This window comes from Apodemus sylvaticus, chromosome 3, assembly GCF_947179515.1.
Source record: "Apodemus sylvaticus chromosome 3, mApoSyl1.1, whole genome shotgun sequence".
Lineage (NCBI taxonomy): Eukaryota > Metazoa > Chordata > Mammalia > Rodentia > Muridae > Apodemus > Apodemus sylvaticus.
The window spans coordinates 33,309,777-33,329,000 of NC_067474.1; the positions used below are offsets into that span (position 1 = coordinate 33,309,777).

Sequence of the window (19,224 nt, forward strand, 5' to 3'; positions counted from 1 at the left end):
TTTGCTTGTGACTTTTCAGTAGCCCGCTTAACTGTCCAGTTGTCCTTGGTTGTGGTGAACGCAACATAGACAAGTTCTTTGAAACTTTAACAAGAACCCTCTTTATTCCTGATTCCAAACTTTGGTTTCTCTTAAATTCCCTTTCAATTGAATGCCTCATTCTGATAATTATTAAAAAGAGGGGCCAAACTAAGCCCTTACAGGTAATCTATTTTATCTCAATAAATGCGTCACACCTACTTTGTTAATTATTGAACATAGACCATATTTAATACAACTGAAACAAAAAGGACCACACATTTCAGAGCATCCATAAACCTATAGGCAGAAACATTCACAGAGAATAATTTTGTGAATGTAAACTTCTCTCAATAGCAATGGATACAGAGAAGGAAATACGTCTTAAGAGACAACTTGGATATTTCTGGGGAACAAATTTTTTAATTATTAATATAATTGGCGCAGGAATATTTGTGTCCCCCAAGGGAGTGCTCGAGTACTCGTCCATGAATGTGGGAGTCTCCTTGTGTGTTTGGGCTGTCTGTGCGGTGCTGACCACGACCAGTGCTCTCTGCTCTGCAGAGATAGGTATAACCTTCCCATACAGTGGGGCTCACTATTACTTTTTAAAGAGATGCTTCGGTCCTCTTGTGGCATTCCTGAGACTTTGGACTTCCCTGTTTCTCGGCCCAGGCATACTTGCAAGCCAAGCTCTGCTCCTCGCTGAGTATGGGATTCAGCCTTTCTATGCCAGCTGCTCTGCCCCGACTCTACCAAAAAAGTGTCTGGCCCTGGCGGTGCTGTGGATTGTGGGAATTCTGAATTCTCGTGGTGTGAAAGAGCTGTCATGGCTTCAGGCAGTGAGCACAATGCTGAAGATCGGTCTACTCGGCATCATTTCCCTCGGTGGCTTGTTCTTGCTGGTGAGAGGGAGGAAGGAGAACGTGCTAAGGCTTCAGAATGCTTTTGATGCCGAGTTCCCAGAGATCTCTCGGTTAATAGAAGCTGTCTTCCAAGGATACTTTGCGTTTTCTGGTGGAGGATCCTTTACATACGTAGCAGGTAATTATCAATCTGGGAGGAAAATACCAAGGCTGATACGTGTGAAGAGAGCATCTTTCATTATGTATTGACTATCATCTTATGTAAACTACTTAGTGTTCTACTTTGAGTTACTAAATCACCTACTTTTAATTTTTCTCCCCATTCAGTCCATTCCAAACTTCTATGAAAACAAACAAACAAACCTCTTCTCTTTTTCATCTTATTCCTGAGACCAGAAATATGAGACCTCCTAATTTAATGTAGCTTTCTTTCTGTTAATGCATAAATGCTCAGATGGTGGGAAAAAAATTCCCTCCTGTGAAACTGTGGATCCAGAAATGACACAAAAGCAGACTGCATTGGTGTTGCGAGTGGCTGTGATACACATTGGCTCTTCATTATTTTCATTTATTTATGTTTTTGAAAGCATTGCTAAAGGTTCATAGAAAATTACATCTAGGGATCCAGCTCTTATACAGTTACAAAACTAAGACACTATTAGCGATGCCCACAAGTGCTTGCTGACCAGAACCGGATATAGCTGTCACCTGGGAGGATCTGCTAGTATGTGACAAATACAGAGGGGGACACTCTCAGCCAGCCATTGAACTGAGCACAGGGTCCCCAATGGGGGAGCTAGAGAAAGGACCCAAGGAGCTGAAGGGGTTTGCAGTGCCATAGGAGGAACAACAATATGAGCCACCCAATACTCCCAGAGCTCCCAGGACAAAACCATCAACCAAAGAGTACTCATGGAGTTACCCATGGCTCCAGATGCATAGGCAGCAGAGGATGGCCTTGTTGGACACCAGAGGGAGGAGAGGCCCTTGGTCCTGAAAAGACTAGATGCCCCAGTATAGGGGAATGCCAGGACAGGGAAGCAAGAGAGGGTTGATTGGGGAACAGGAGGAGGGGAGATGGCTTATGGGTATTTTGGGGGGAGGGACCAGGAAAGGGGACATTTGAAATGTAAATAAGGAATATATCTAATAAAAAAAATAAGAAAATAACAGTTGGGGGATGGGGTGGGAGCCATAGTTAGGTAGTAGAGCATTTACCTAGCATGCCCCAGGCCTTAGATTTGATTCCTAGAACAAGGAAAGAAAGTTTTGGATTATTGTCTCTACCAATGGTCACCAGAGAGAGGCTTCCTTTTCCTCACCCCTCAGCCTGGCTCTCCTGAGCTCCTGAAGCTTCAAGATCTCTTGCTTACCACTGCAGGACAGAGAAGCCTGAGTTTCTTGTGGGGAATTGCTTCCCTGTTTGCTCAGAACCTCAGAACAGAGCACTAGGGGGCGGGGCTTTGCTTTACACCTACTCTAGGGGCTTTTGAATACAAAAGAATCATAGCTGTCTTGGCAACTCTCAGGCAAGACTTAATACTCTCCATTTCAATAATGTGTGACTTCTGTCCTTAAACTTTGCATTTCTCCCTTCTTACCACCAAGATCTCTTCACATTCATTTCTTTTTTTTTATTCGAAGTATTCTTTATGTACATTTCAAATGATTTCCCCTTTTCTGGGTCCCCACTCCCTGCAAATCCCATAAGCCCTCTTCCCTCCCCCTGTTCTGTTACTTCTCCTTAACTTACAAGTTCTTTGTCAGCTCTCCTTTCTTATGTTAAGGATGAACGGAACTGCCTCTTTTCTTTTAAAATTTATTTTACATATATGAGTGTTCTATCTGCATGTACACCTGCATTGCCAGAAGAAGGCGTCAGAACTCATGGCTGTGAGCTACGCCATGTGGTTGCTGGGAATTGAACTCAGAGTTGCAGAAGAGCAGCCAGTGCTCTTAACTGCCAAGTGAGTCATCTCTCCCACCAGGAATTGACTCTTGAATAAGCCTCCCTTTAACTTCATGGAATCTCCCAGCTTCCTAACCATAGCAAGTATTTTCTCCTCCCTACACTCAGTCTTTTTATCTCTAGGATGGTTGTCATAACTTAAGATCAGTATATTTCTTTGTCTTAAAAACAAATAATTATATATCATATGTAATACTGACCATAAAGAAATAATCCAATCACCATGTAATTTCAGTAAAAGAAAATATCAGTTTTCATAGTTGCTATCTTCAAATGACCAGCATTCAAATAGACAAAAACCTTTTCACCCAGAAAGGAACAGAACCAGAAACACAGAGAACACATGTAAGGTACCACAAGGAATCATGGGAGACCATGAAACTGCTTTCGTTTGATGGCTAATGGCCTTGTTGATGGAGGGGAAGGAATATTAAAGCAGGTGTGCAGAGGAAGAGCCTAGGTTTGGGGTGAATGACTGGATAGTATATACTTTTCTGCAGTAGGTAGAAAAGTAGACCATAGCATGACACAGTTCATTTTGGTTATTTGTAAACAATAAAGCAATAAGAACAAACAAAATGCACAGGACATTAGAAGATATAAACAAAGCACAACGGAATGTAACTTGCTAATATTTTTGAAAAAAAATGCACTGGGGAGAATTTGATGTTGATAATAGTATAAAAAGAAAAAACCCAAAGACGGCAAATGACTATCTCTTGTAGACACTTGCTACTGTAATGTGTCACTAACAGCCCCCCCACTGTTGGATACAGCAATACTTTCTGTATGGTCCACAGCACTGTATATTATGATTGACGTTAATGTATCCAAAGAGATAACTGAATTGTTGTTCTTCATAGTCTCATTAAAGCATTTGGTTTTTCACATTGGAAAGAAAGAAAGAAAGAAAGAAAGAAAGAAAGAAAGAAAGAAAGAAAGAAAGAAAGAAAGAAAGAAAGAAAGAAAGAAAGAAAGAAAGAAAAGTAGATCCAGTAAGAAAGCAGAGACAGCATAAAGAATCATAAAGATAAGTCCTCATGTGTGCTCCAAAGGCTAGCTGTTTCAGGAGTGGAGTAGTCTGAGAAGGGAGCCGAAGGGTCTTCCTTGGTTAAGTGAGAGTTTAGTGATGAGCTGGCTCAAAGGTGAGGAATGAAGAAGAAAAGGCTGGGGTAATTCTCCTGAAGTTTGTGACTTAAAGTGAGCTTTAGGTCTGTGAGTGAGTATGTCTCTCTGTGTGTGTGTGTGTATGTGTGTGTGTGTGTGTGAGAGAGAGAGAGAGAGAGAGAGAGAGAGAGAGAGAGAGAGAGAGAGAGAGTGTATATGTGTATGTGTGTGGTGTGTGTGTGTGTGTGCATTGTGTGCATGTGCACGTGTGTGTGCACACAGCTCAAAAGAGAGGTACTTTGAAGTAATTATATCTTGTTCTGGTGCTGGTGCTGGAGATGCTTCATTTTTATGTAATTATTTCTGGTTAAGAAAGATCATTTAATAATCTGTAAACTAATATAGAATTCCTCTCAAGCTGCTGATGGTGGTAAACAAAAGGCTGCCGGATATTTCAATATGTCCTGTCCCTACACTCTATAAAAGTTAGTAGTTAGGATTTGTCATTCTTTTAATTTCTACAGTGGTAGTTAATTTACTAAAGAAGTTTTAAGCTTTCTAAATAATACTTCTACTTATAAAATGTGATTTATTGGTATCTGATAAATAGTGTCAGAATAATTTCAATTTCAAGATCAAGACCCAAGTATATTCACTACCTGTCTGCATGTTATTATAAACTGTTAAATAATAGCCTCTTATAATGTAAATTGCTTATAAAATAAATTATAAACTTTGTCATCTTGCTACAAACCAAATACGTAATGAGAATAAATAAAAGGCCAAGAAGAAAGTGTAATTAATTTAAAAAGTTACTCTCTTGCTTGTTTCAAAGTTTTAACTAATAACCATAGCTATTAAAATAGCCTGTGTGGGTTAGGCACATGTGTGTGTGCTGTAGATCACATTTTGTCTTTTTACAAGTTAGGCAAGTATTCTACCACTGAGTTACAACCTTTGCTAACAATAACTATTTTAAAAGGGTTTAAAGGCACTGGGATTGGGAACTTTTTCTCTGCATTTCTGTGCATTTCATGCATTGTCTGTGCATGTCCCCACAGGTTGATATACTTGAATGCTCAGTCACAGGCACTGAAACTGTTTAAAAGGACTAGAAGGATTAGGAGGTATGGTCATGTTGGAGGAAGTGTGTCACTAGGTGGGCTTTGAGATTCAAAAACCTATGCTAAGCCCAGTCTCTGTCTCTGTCTATGTCTCTCTCTCTTGCCTTGATGATAATTGACAAACCCTCTGAAACTGTAACCAACGCCCCCCCCCCAGTTAAATGCTTTTCTTTATAAGATCGGCCATGACCATGATGTCCCTTTGCAGCAATACAACAGTGACCAAGACACTTCTGACTCAGAACTAAGCAATATGAGTCCCACAAGCAGTAAGTGGAAGGGAGAATCTGCTAATTCTTTATTCCTTTGATGCTTCATCAGTTCATATCAGTTCCATGATAGACACACCCTTGATTAGTGAGCTGTATCTCCAAGTTTGTTTTGTTTTGTTTTAATGAAAGGAGGGTTTAACGGTTTAAAAATCGTTAAAATAACACCAACAAACCAACAACAACAAAGCGAGGGAAACTAACTCCTTTCAGTACTCACCTCAAGAATGTATTCATGAGATGATCTTGCTAGCCAGGGAGTCTCCTCTCTTGCTTTCTCACAGGTAATGCTTTTGCTGAATTGAAAGAGAAGCAGCAGCCAAGTTGTCAGCCTGGAAAGAAAGAATGTTTCACATAAAAGAGCAGGGACTTTAGCAAGAAAAGGCATGATGTTTTTTTTTTTTGTTTTTTTGTTTTTTTTTTTTCTGAAGGGCTAGGTCACCAATTAGACGGAAGTAATAAAAGAGCCCATCAACCTCTCACCTGACCTGTCTCCACAGCTCTTGTGTTTGCTCAGTCACTTAACATATTCACGATTTTCACTTTCGTCTATGTGATCACCTGCCATAGAGCTCCTCTTCTTGACATTAAATCTCAGGAAGTTTCTGTTTAACATTCTATTCCTATGATCTGAACACATTGCCTACTTCCCAGTCACGGAGTGTGGAGACTGGGGAAGGCTGCCCATGGTTCAGGCACCTTAACCCCCAACTGCAGTGATTTAGGAAATGCATCAGTGCACAGTAGTAGTTTGCCTCTGTGTGTGTGGGGGGTGTTGTGGCAGAATGAACGAAAAGATTGCAGTCTGATATTTGACACACATACAATTTTAAAAATAAGTTTTAAGAATTTATTTTTATTTTTTCCCAAGTCTGATGTTGCTGTTTTATGTGTTATAGGGGAGCTTAAGAAACCCAGCAAAACAATTCCTAGATGCATATTTACAGCGCTGCCTCTGGTGACTGTGGTGTACTTACTTGCTAATATCTCCTACCTGACAGTTCTGACACCCCGGGAAATTCTCTCTTCAGGTTGGTATACATAAGTAGTAAAACAGTAAATAAAATAAATAAAATAAAGTTCTTCTGGTGTGGCTGTGACACGCTGCCAGTCAGGATAGCTGTGCATTGTACATTATTATATATATAGAGACTTGATTCATGATGTTGTAATAACAGGGTGGTGAGGGGATGATTTAGTTTAAAAGGGAGATTCATTTCAAGCATAACTATGTGCTTTCTGATTATATGGGAAAGGTATGTACAGTGCAGATGAGTGACAGAGATTCAAAATGTTAGTTACTGTTTGCATGATCTCAGGCAGAGTGATACTGCATAATCAGTAACTATGCCTTTTAATACTTGCAAATGTTTAATTGTCTATGTGACACCCAGAGTGGCAAATTTGAAATGAGGGACATTAGCAGCTAAGTAAGCGAACACTAATGGCTAGTTGGTAACTATAATCAATAGTATTAGTACATAAAATAAAAACTTACCCTAAATAACTCTATACTTTGTGCTATATCACCCTAAATGTATTGAAATTTTGGTTAAAGCCACAACTGAAGAATAAAGAATTAAAGAATATGCCAGGGATATTACTAAGTGTCTTAAGACACTAATATTTCTTACCTGATAGTTCTGAGACCCAGAGAATTCCTCTCTTCAGGTTTGTATACACAAATAGCAAGACAGCAATAAAATACAGTTCTTTCGGTAGAGTTGTGTCACATTGCCAGTCAGGATGGCTGCGTACTGTTCATATGTAGACTCAATTCATAGTGTTCTAGTAAGAGGCTGGTAAGAATGTGCCTGTGTGCTAGACCATGCTAGAGCACTTGGAAAGCTGAGGCTGGAGGATCTCTAGGTTAGAGAGACCCTTGTTAGAGAAGAAAAGAAGAAGGGGTGGGGGAGGAGAGAGAGAGAGAGAGAGAGAGAGAGAGAGAGAGAGAGAGAGAGAGAGAGAGAGAGAGAGAGAATTCTCAAAGAGAGATGAACAGTCACTTAAAGATGAATAGCAGACTCAAGTGGTAAAAGGAAATTTGAAAAAATAAAGGAAAAACAGGGAAAATAGAAGACTAGCTGTTTCCCACACCAACACTATACCTCAAGTCATCATCTCCTGAGATAAACCTGTTACCCAGTAACTTTGGACTAAGCAGTATTGAGCGACTCTTCTTGGTTTGGTGAGTATTTGAGAACTGGGGTAAGTTTCTTTACTGACCTAGAACCACACATATTTATAAGGTCTCATTACAGTATATACCATGGGCAATGGTAAAATCAGGGTGTTCCGGATTCGCAGCTCCTTCAACGTGATCATTTGTTACCTCAGGGTAGGTTTAATATGAAAACTTCATGGAATTGCCTCCACTGCGATGTGACTATGCTGCAGCATGCTGCCGAGGATTGTGCCACAACAGAATTGGTTCACTATGGGTCTTGGTGTACTTGGCATGAGAGATGAGACAGAAGCAAGCTTCTGTGAGAGCAAAGCAAAGGCAACCCTGGGCAGATACACTGACTCACTACCCCAGCAGTGTCAGGGCTCTTTTGTAACAGTAGATCTCAACCTTCCTAATGCTGCAAGCCTGTAACACAGTTTCTCACATTGAAGTGACTCCCAACATAAAATTATTTCTGTTGCTACTTCATAACTGTAATTTTGCTACCCTTATGAACTATAATGCAAATATCTGATATTCAAGATATTTGATATATGAACCCTTATATCTTTCTTAGTTAGGGTTTTTATTGTTACAACGAACCACTATAACCAAAGACCAGGATGGGGAGGGAAGGGTTTAGTTAGATTTCACTTCCACATTGCTGTTCATCAGTGAAGGAAGTCAGGACAGAAACTCAAATGGGGCAGGAACTTGGATTCAAGAGCTGCAGAGGCCATAGAGGAGTGCTGCTCAGTGACTTGCTCTTCACTGTTTGCCTGACCTACCTTCTTGTAGAACTCAGGACCTTCTGTCCAGCAATGGCACCACCGACAATAGGCTGGGCCTTCCCCTATTGACCACTCATTGAGAAAATGGATCTCATGGAGGTATTTTCTTAACTGAAGCTCCTTCCTCCATGATGACTCTAGCTTGTGTTGAGTTGACACACAAAGCCAGCCAGTGCAGTGAGTTGTTTGAGCCCCCAAAGGGGTTGTGACCCTCAGATTGAGAACTACTGATTTATAATTTCAGCTATAGATGCGGCCAGGACTACTGGCCAGTAAGCACTGAGGATGTGATTCACTGAATCTGCCATTCTTTGTGACCATATGACTGTAGGCAGTGTTCTGGCTATGTTAGCTACTAGAGAACTGTAAAATCTTCTTTAGAATAGCATGGAAATTGCAATAATTTTATAGGTAGCCCAATAGTTTGGGCTTGTGTGGAAAACTCAGAAGCTTCCAACTTTTGTTTGTAATTTGTATTTTTTTTAAATCACTGCCTTTTTTCAGGCTCATAATCTTCAGACTCTATTTAAAATCTGAATTGTTACTTTAAAACTTTAATATGCATACTTTTAGTACATTAGAATCTCAAGCTGAGAAAACAGAACAATGTATAAAAATATGTACATTTAGGGTAGACTGTAATACCATCAGTTATGGTAGCACAAAGTTAAAGATCAAAATACCAAAAAACGTTAGAAATAAATAGCTCACCTAAGTCTATATAGTGGACTATGGTGGGTTTTTGTTTAAATATTTAAATTGCATTTATTTATTTATTTTATGTGTATGCACGTGTGCTCTGTTGTACATATGAAGGTGAGAGGACAACTTGCAGGAGCTGGTTTTCTCCTTCCATGAGGGGCTGGAGCTCAGGTCTTCAGGCGTGGCAGCCAGCACCTTTACCTACAGAATGCTCTCACTGACCCCCATGAAGTTTTGAGAAGTCCATATTGTTGATGGACACTTAAGAGGACAGTGGTTATAATATATTAATGATGGAAAGGCTCTACATTTTCATGCAAATAAAAAGGAGCTAGTGATAAATTTTTATTTGTTTGATGAAGTGCATGATTTATATAACTACAGATATGGTCATAAACAAAAGAGGTAAGTTAGTAGGACTTATGAACTTGAGGGTTGGAGGTGTGTTTTCAATAAACGCATATAGAAATACTTCAAAGGAGTATGGAATTTTCAGAATATAGTGTAAATTGATGTTACGTTTTTCTTGTGGCACATTGGAATCTATGATAATAGTAGTTTCTATAGTTTATAGAGAAAAGAGCAGAGGCAGTAAAGTCACATGTATGATGTTTAATCTGTAGATGTAGGATATCTGCCATGTTTCCACACTTACTGTTCTCTTATGAAAAAAATGCTGATTTTTTAGAAAATCTTAAAATTTTTATTTATTTTTATTTCATGTGCATTGGTGTTTTTCCTGCATGTTTGTCTGCAGGAGGCTGTTGGATGAACAGGAACTGGAGTTACAGACAGTTGAGTTACGTGAGCTACCATGTCGGGGCTGGGAACTGAACCTGGCTTATCTGGAAGAGCAGCCAGAGCTCTTCACCATTAAGCAGTCTCTCCAGCCTGAAAAAAGTTCCCCCTCTGGGTGTGGAGGCACATGCCTCTAATTCCATCTCTTTAGAGAGAGAGGCAACTGGATCCCTGTGAGTTGGAGGGAGGCATAACAAATTCACTGACATCTAGGGCTACACAGAGAGACCTTGTCGCACACCAAACCAAACAAACCAAACAACTACCAATTTTTTTATTGTTAAAATTCTATATATAAGGAAGGAAGTGTGTTCCTTCAGAACGTGGAATGTGGAAAGCGTGTGGAAGAATTTTTTGACTCCGGCATTTTCAATCTGCAGACCAATCCAGAAGCCCTGCTGACAGGGTGTTCACAGAATGCTCACAAGCTGTTCTAGAGATTTCTGAGCCACACTTAAAATACGGGATATTAACATAGGGCAAGATAATCTAAATCGTTAAGAAGTGATATGGAAACAGATATTAAGAAAGTTTCCTTGTTCAGACTCCCTACAGAAAGTTTGTCTCAAATACCTAGCTGCATTAAGTAATTTGAACTATGAGTGGAACTTTTAGAATGAATTACTCACAAACTGATACAATCACTTTTGGATAAACTTTGTAGTGTTTCTTTTATTTAAGAAATACACATTACATTTATGGGCCCATGAGATAGCTTAGTGGGTCAAGCACTTGTTGTGAAATGTTGGTGACCTGAGCTGGATTATTGGAACAGACAGTAGAAGAAGAGACTCGACTCTTAAACTCACAGTTGTCTACTCTCTCTCTCTCTGTGTGTGTGTGTGTGTATGTGTGTGCCTCCTATACACATAATAATAATAAAATTAAAAAAGAATTGTATGCTCACAAGTCATACTTCTAAGAATGTACTTGAACAAAATTATATCAATAAAAAGAATTGAAGGCCCAGAAGTCAGGCATGGCCGGTCTACGTAGGTACTTCTGTGTCATCCAGAGCTACATAGTGAGACCCTATTTCAAAGTAAATAAAACTAATAAATAAAAAAAGAATTTTCATGAGAAATTTTTGACATCTTAAAATAATTTCTTGTTATAGTCAATAGCCAAGTACATCATGCATTAAATTATTTCACTTTCTGTTTTTACATGTTCTTATTAAAGTACATTTTTCTTTTTGGAGCCTAGAATCTTGCTATATAGCCCAGGCTGGTTTGGAACATTGTTCTTCTTTTCAGCCTTCATTTTTCAGAAACATTGCTATGAGGTTCTGGTTTAAAGTAGATTTTCCATTGATTAAAAATTGAAAACAGCCTGTAAATCTATCAATACAGAATAGATGGATAATTTATGGTTATATAATAGAATACTGAGACATACCTAAAATAATTATATGGATGTATGTGTACCAATATGACCAAGATACATGGAAAGTGAACAAAGAAAATGTAAACATTTAGTCACACGAGAACCTCCACACTCACACATGTGCACACACACAACTCAAGTACACAACCCTCATTAATATAATATAATGTAATATAGTATAGTATAGTATAGTATAATATAATATATAATACAATACAATATAATATAACATAACATAACATAAAATTATAGAAAATGCAGTAAATGGAAGCAGTTAGATGTTAGCAGCATTTGCATCTGGAATAAATGAATAAGAAATTAGTGAGGACAGGGACTTTTTTTACTTTATAGGCTTCACTGTTGTTCATTTTACTTTATACATATATGTATATACATATATATACTCATATATATATAAACTTTATATATATACTCTTATATATGTAAAAACTCATACGTGAGTATGATCTTTAAGTTTTATTAAAGTACCTTTACTTTTTGAGACTCAGTGCAGGCAGTGCTACATGAAGTCTTCTTCTGGTTGTAAGGAATCATGGCTGTATAATGCTCACTGAGAAATTGAAGATTTCCTGTGCAGGATGGGAAGGAAGTATTTCAAAACATATTTGAAAGGATGTAGTGCGCTGAGGTCTGGGTGTCCAACATCAAGATCTTATTTGAATTGAGTAAGAACTGCAACAGTATATTTTTACATGGCACACAATACTGTAAGATAACACTCAGGAACAGGCATTGTGGAAGGACTATATAAAGTAAGTTCATAGCTGAACGAGGCAGTGCATACCTGTAATCCCAGCATTTAGAAATTGAGACAAGACAATTGCACATTTAGAGCCAGCCTGGGATACATAGAAGATATTGTTTCTAAACTAGCAAACAAGCATCTGGTTAAGAAGAAAGACTGGGGAGGGGGCAGGAGGGCATGATGGTACACACCTTTAATCCTAGCACATCAGAGGCATTGGCAGGCAGATCTTTCAGCTTGAGGTCAGCCTGGTCTACATAGCCAGTTCCAGGACAGCCAGGAACAAAGAAACCCTGACTCAACAAAAAATTGAGATCTTAAGGACAACATCCATAGATAATATTTTAATTTGATTACATTCAAAAAGTCTTATTGTTTATTATACATCAAAATACTGATGTAATGGTGACTCATCTGGAAACCTGTGGGCAGAATTAAGAACTTAGAGAGTACCTACCTCCCAGGGACATTGGGCTCTGCTCTGCTCAGTTCACAGAAAACACAACTTCATTCTTTGCCTTACCACATATTTTTGTAGTTCAAATTGGACTCAAAAGAATTTCCATGAGTAATGATTATTTCTTCTATTGGTGATTTCTTTAAGCAATGTGTTTCTTTATTCTTTGAAATCTCCATACATTTATGGCATGTATTTTGGTCATCTCCACTCCCTCATCTCTGTCTTTCAAATCCCCTTGGATTTCATCTATTGGTAGTTTTTATACTTATTATAATAATATTGAGTTAGAGTCCTAAGGTCTTCTTCTTTTTTTTTGAAAAATTTGGCCTTGAAACACAAATAACAATTTCAGAATATGCTTTAATGCTTTCTCTAATGCAATGTTTCTAAATTTTAATACACCAACATTTTGGACCACTTGGTTTTGGAGTGGTCAGTATTGAACCCAGAGCCTCACATAGGATAAGCAAGCACATTGGTGTAGGCTTTGATATTTCAAACCCTACTTTAATAAGGCTTCTTAAACACTTCAGCCTCCCTTCTAGCCTACCTAAAAGAGGTAGATGAAAAGAAAGATTAATAGGAAATGGGGATGTGGACCTCTTTAGAAGTCATACTTTGGAGCAATTCCAATCTTTGTTGTCAGGATATCAGCAGTCTAGTCCAAAACATCAAACAGGAATCAGTAGCAGCAGCTTGATCCAGAAGAAACTGAGAGGCTCCACTAAATCAAGAGTCCACAAAAGCTGCAAGAAGCAGCCAGAATACCATGAGGTACATTTCTCTCTATGAAGCCATGACAAGGGAGAATCAGTGAAGACCAGAGAAGTGTTGTAAGGTGAACCAATGGAAGAGCATCTTCTCACTGTCTGTGGGGTTATACTTACGTTCGTTCTAAACATCATGCACCCTCTCGAGTATCTGCTCCAGCAAAATGTCATATGCCTTCTCACAAGACAGCTTCCAGAAAAGCATGTGGTGACATGTCTATTCTCACCAAAACATCCTCTCACATGTCTGGTTCAGTAAAACATCCTCTCACAAGACAGCTTCCAGAAAAACATCATATGACACAACTAAGTCTCTAAAGAAACCAGAAATTTCCACTTCACATCACCATTGTGCTGTATCCCAAGTCCTAGACAACATAGTCTTTTGAAACTGTACTGAGCATCACTACATGTTTATTGGCCTCTCTGGCTACTACCCACTAGGATGTCAACAGCAAATGCCTACTCTACCAATTATGGAAAATTATACAATTCTCCAGACATTGTCACATGACATCTGAAAAACAAAGTCACTTGTAGCTGAGAACCATTGGTCTATAGCTTAGAAGAGTCTTTAGCATCACAAATATTTTTGATCTGTGTGTAATTTATGCTCATTTTTTTTACAGTTTACATCGTGCTATGGTTTGGGTGAGTCTCAGACTCTGTCAGCAGTATTAGGCTGTATTTTGTTTTTTCTGACAATAGCTAAGTGTGTCAGCATTCTCTTTGCTAGGTGTGGTTCATAAGCATACTTTCAATTTCCTCAACACAAATAATGCATTTCTCAACTATTTATTGAAAATTCATTATTACAGTGTCTGACTATGAGTAAATTACTGATGTTATAGACAAGATATGAGGCGGTCTTTGCCTTCAAAGAGTTCCTGATCTTTTCAGAAAGGCGTAAACTCAAATATTCCTGGTGCAGTATAGTGAACCAAAATAGGCACCAGCCTAAGATATTACTTAAATGTGAAAAAGGTAGTAACAAAATCCTCTTTGCAGTTTTTTTAGATTTTATGTTTTGTTCTGTGAAATATTTATATAACAGGTTTATGATTAGATTCCCTTTCTTAACATTCTTCTTTCTGTGTATTTTTTTTTTCTCTGCAGACGCTGTGGCTATAACATGGACAGACAGGGTCATTCCCCAGTTAACATGGGCTGTTCCTTTTGCTATTTCTGCCTCACTGTTCAGCAACCTTCTGATTAATGTACTTGAGTCAGCAAGAGTGTCATATATTGCAAGCGAGAACGGCCAGCTGCCCATGTTGTTTAGTACCCTGAATGTCCACTCCTCTCCCGTTATAGCTGTGCTGCTAAATGTCAGTATGGGATCCATTGCAATTGTCTTAACAAGCCTAATTGAACTGATAAACTATCTCTATTTTGTTGTTTCCATTTGGACTCTCTTAACAGTAACAGGAATCTTGAAACTGAGGTACCAGGAGCCTAATCTACACAGACCGTATAAGGTAAAGATGGGCTGGTTAAATTTGCTCCATACAAAATAAGATACATGACTGTATTTGAAGAGTATATTCGGAAGATCTACATGATGTGAGCTACTACTTAGCAAACTGAGAAGCACATATGGATAATCTGGTCTTTATTTTCATTTTGTTCATGGTGAATAAGCTTTACTTAATACAAGATCTCTTAGATTTGATCTAAGGATTTGTTAATGAGAAAAGGGGGTGTTTCTTGAATAGTGGGACAGATCATTGCTAATCATTTGACCCGAGATTGCTTGGCTTACTTGCATAATTATTATGCATGTTGTATCTTTTACAGTAAGGAAACTATACCAAATGATAGAAGATGTAAAATCAAGATTATTTTCACATCTAATTACTGTCCTCAATTTTCTCTTTTCAGGTGTTTTTACCCTTCACATTCATAACAACGGGCATCAGCCTGAGCTTGGTTTTGATTCCACTTGTCAAGTCTCCAAAAATGCATTATATCTATGTGTTTCTCTTCATTTTGAGCGGACTGCTGTTTTATGTGCCATTGATACACTTGAAATGGAAGATGGTTTGGTTTCAGAAGTTGACTTGCTATGTGCAGTTACTGTTTAATATTTGCATCCCTGATGTGTCTGATGAGCACATACATGAAGAAAGTTGAGAAGGAATAGCCTTTTGGGGCCATACCTTGTTCCAGATAAAGGTTAAGTGTAGGCTAGAAGAGTAATGAGAGTAACTTGAGAAATGGAAATGGTGTATAGAAAAGTACCCATGAAGTTCCTGGTTTTTAAAATGACAAGGGAAGTGGCTGGAGAGATGGCTCTGCTGTTAAGGGCATCAGTTGCCCTTTCAGAGGGCTGAAGTTCAATCCACAGGCCCCACATAGAAGCTCATAACTATCTGTAACTCTAGGATCCAATATCTGCTTCTGGATTCTCCAGGCACCGCATGCACCTGGTATAGAGACATACATGTAGGCATCCATGCACATTTATAAAAAAAAGAAAAGAAAAGAAAAGAAAAGAGAAGAGAAGAAAAAAAGAAAAAATATAGCAAAGAAAGTATTACACATGACTAAACTCTTTTATAAATAAAAAATAAAATTCCTAGTTTCATGTATAGCTTCGTGTATTAAAAATGTCTTTCTCATTCTTCTGTTTGTTTAGCTCATTGATTTTCTACTGAATGTATTCTTACAATAAAAGTTATTGATTGAAATTAAAAATTCTCTCAAAAGTTTTTCTCTTTTAGTAGCATAAAAAAAAAGCCAAAAGCCAAAAGTCAAATGCCAAAAAGCAAAACAAAACAAAGCAAAACAAAAACAAAACAAAAACAGGGAGAACAAAGGAAAACAAAAACCTAATCGGTATTTTCATTGCTGTCTTGTTTTGGAGACAGCTTCTCCCTCTGCATCCAAGCCAGCTTCCGCTCATAGCGAGCTTCTTGCCTAGCCTCCTTAGCACTGGATTTGCAGACGGAGTTTGTTTCAGTCCCTGCCTTTGTTTGCAATGATGTGCTTTAACCTGTAGTTCGGGATAAACCCCTTCTTCTCCTTGTTGATTTTGGTCAGTGTTTTATCACAGCAACAGAGAAAACTAGTACAGACTAGCACACACACATTTTTACCAGCTTTTCACCTTCAAACCTGAGCTGAGGTGCGGTAACCAGGAAAGTAGCCAAATGAAGCATTCTTAGGAACTGTTAGTTACCTTTCCTGTTGTGATAAAACACCCTGACAGGCATAGTTTAAGGGAGAAAGGGTTGATTTTGGCTAGTGCCAGAGGATATAGTTCATTCGTCAGGAAGGCAAGGCAGCGGGCAGGAAAGGCGTGTTGACAAGAGGAAGATGCTGGCTGTCACAGCCTGCTGTCCAGGAAGCAGAATGTGAACAGAAACCAGGTGGTTAGGCAAAGCCTCAAGGCTGGTCCCTAGCAACCCTCATTATCCAGCAAGACTCTACCTTTTGCAGGTTCCACATGATTCCAGAGTGGTACTTCCAGCTTGGAACCAGGCTTGCAAACATTTGAGCCTGTGGGGACCACTTCACACTCAAATCTCAATGGTGATGAAAGGTAACAACTGTTCCCTCTAAAACCGGTTAAATACCCCTGAGTTGTGTTTGTGTCTTTTCTTCTTTTTCTTTTTCTTTCTTTTTTTCTTTCTTTTTTTCTTTTTTCTTTTGGACTGGTTCTCACTGTGGACCCTAGGCTGTCCTCATACTCAGAACACTGCTGTCTCAGCTTCCCAAGATCTGACACGACAGTCACAAACCTAGCTATGAATAGACCTTCTCAAAGTGAGAATTAAATGACATCATAGACTAAATATAGTAAGTGATTGACTCACGGTAAATGCCAAATATTATGCTAAACTAAAATCCCTATATTATTTTATTTTTCAAATAACCACACTAGCAACACACATGATTTAGCCTGAGGAGGTTAAGCAAATTAGAGACCTTCACAAATATAAAAGACTATTCTGCAAATGTTCACAAAAAAAAAAAAAAACAGAACAGAACAGGTGAACAGTAGACATAAAACAAGCCTTTATCAAATGACTGGGTAAAGTGGATGGAGTCACAGGTGCCAAGAGTATGTAGTGACTATTATTCTAAATTGCTAGAAGAAACAGGCATGGTGCCCAAATGAATGCTGTGGAAAACTCAACATCTTAAGATAGCATGGAGAATGCTAGGATATAATCTTTCTGCAGAACACTGCGTGTGTTCCTTCTGATAAAGGGCTCTGTTGTACCCTGGGAAGTCCCTGGAGCCCCTTGTAGGAAAGTTCTTTACACTGGATTAATGTTAGGACTTGACTCGCCTTGTCTGGAATTTTATCTAATAATATTGCATACTTATCTAATATCAAATTTCAATTTATGTAATATGCATTCAGTGTATTGCCATAAACAGAACTCATTAAAACAAACGAAATGTACCAGAACAAGTTGTCCCTCATAAAAGCCAGTGGCTTCTGTAATTCTCTTTTCTTTCTGAGTTCTCAAAGGCTCTTACTCAGTCTAAACAGAATTCCACCTAGAATTTCATTGACTGCTGATTCCAATCTTATCATAACAGCTCTGTGTTTTAAAAGGAAAAATGTATCATTGAAAGATAATATTTTCTTTTGCCCACAGGAAGCATGCACACTGTTTTCCACTGAAAGATCCTGGCTTACATACTTTCTGACGTCACACCTGCCCTCAAAGCCCATTCTCCTTTTGGGTTTTTTAAAAACTGGGTGGCAAGCTCTGCAGACGTTGTACTTTACAAAGCAGAGCCCGACTGCTGTGCGATTTCATCTCTGGGAAATGGCAAGGAAGCTTCACAGCATAGCTCAGCAGTGTGGCTTCCTAAACCAGAACTGAAGCAGCTGGATAGCAATAGACAAGCTAGCTTCAAGAGCGAACTCTCATGGAGTCCAATCCCTAGACAAGAAGTGCAGGTGACTAAGGGGTCCTGAGAACCAGACAAACAGTTTCCCCTAGGAAGACTCCCTTAACTGATTATTTAATACCTACCCATCAGCTCTGAAATCATTCCTGTACCAGTAACAATAAAGAGATAGAATAGGTTGTATTTATATGTTCAGGCATATCTATCTATATCTATCTATCTATCTATCTATCTATCATCTATCTACCTGTCTATTTATAAAAAAAAAAAGGAGGGGCCATGATTTTGAAAGGGATCATGGGAGGTACGGTGAAGGGGCTGAAAGGAAGAAAGATCATACCACTATATTTTATTAAAACAAACAGTAGCTGCAATCGCTCTGATGTTTTTGATGCTTCGTCAGCAGAAAGTTGCTTTAAATGACATAAAGCAATTACTGTATCTGTAGGAAGTCCTCTAGAAAGAAGTGAATGTGTTGTGTTTAAATATTTTGAGCTGAAGGCTAAATCTTACAGGTAAGGCTTTGAAGGAATTAACGGTGTAGCTCCTTTTCCTGCTCTTCAGGAAAACTGTTGAAAGATTGGGGGTGCATGACTATGGTTGAGAGGGAAGCTGTTCATGGAGCACTGCTATTAACAAGACTCAGTCACTGTGTCCCAAGGGTTCTCTCTCCTCTCTCTCTCTCTCTCTCTCTCTCTCTCTCTCTCTCTCTCTCTCTCTCTCTCTCTCTCTCTCTCCTCTCCCCCTCCTCCCTCCCCTCTCCGCTTTCCCCCTCCCCTCCCCCCTCCTCCCATCTCACCCCTCTCTTCCCCTCTCTCCCTCCCCTCTCCTTCCCCCCTCTCTCCCTCCCCGTCTCTCCCCCCCCACTCTCTTTGAGATAAGGCTTTGCAATGTTTCCCGGGATTATATGGTAGATGACAAAGGTACCCACTCTCTCCATCTTATTCAATGCATCTCTCTCTCTCTCTCTCTCTCTCTCTCTCTCTCTCTCTCTCTCTCTCTCTCCTCTCTCCTCCCTCCTCTCCCCTCTGCCTCCTCTCCGTTTTTCCCCCTCCCTTCTCCACTCCTGCCCTCTCACCCCTCCCTCCCTCTCTCCCTCCCCCCCCCTCTCCCTCCCCCCTCTCTCTTTGAGATAAGGCTTTGCAATGTTTCCTGGGAT

General features: G+C 39.1%; 1 protein-coding gene across 1 annotated transcript; it reads left to right on the forward strand.

Annotated features, from left to right (window-relative positions):
- Positions 1–377: 377 nt before the first annotated feature.
- On the forward strand, positions 378–15,326 carry Slc7a13 (solute carrier family 7 member 13). Its single transcript, XM_052175438.1, has 4 exons — positions 378–1,062; positions 6,253–6,384; positions 14,310–14,671; positions 15,075–15,326. The coding sequence occupies exons 1-4, from the start codon at positions 378–380 to the stop codon at positions 15,324–15,326; spliced, it is 1,431 nt and encodes a 476-aa protein (XP_052031398.1).
- Positions 15,327–19,224: the final 3,898 nt, after the last annotated feature.

Excerpts from the sequence above, each read along its gene's own strand:
- Slc7a13 (XM_052175438.1), top strand. The coding sequence starts at position 378 with ATGGATACAGAGAAGGAAATACGTCTTAAGAGACAACTTGGATATTTC. Across the intron at positions 1,063-6,252 it reads ATCCTTTACATACGTAGCAG|GGGAGCTTAAGAAACCCAGC; the intron begins GTAATTATCAAT and ends TATGTGTTATAG. Across the intron at positions 6,385-14,309 it reads CCGGGAAATTCTCTCTTCAG|ACGCTGTGGCTATAACATGG; the intron begins GTTGGTATACAT and ends TTTTCTCTGCAG.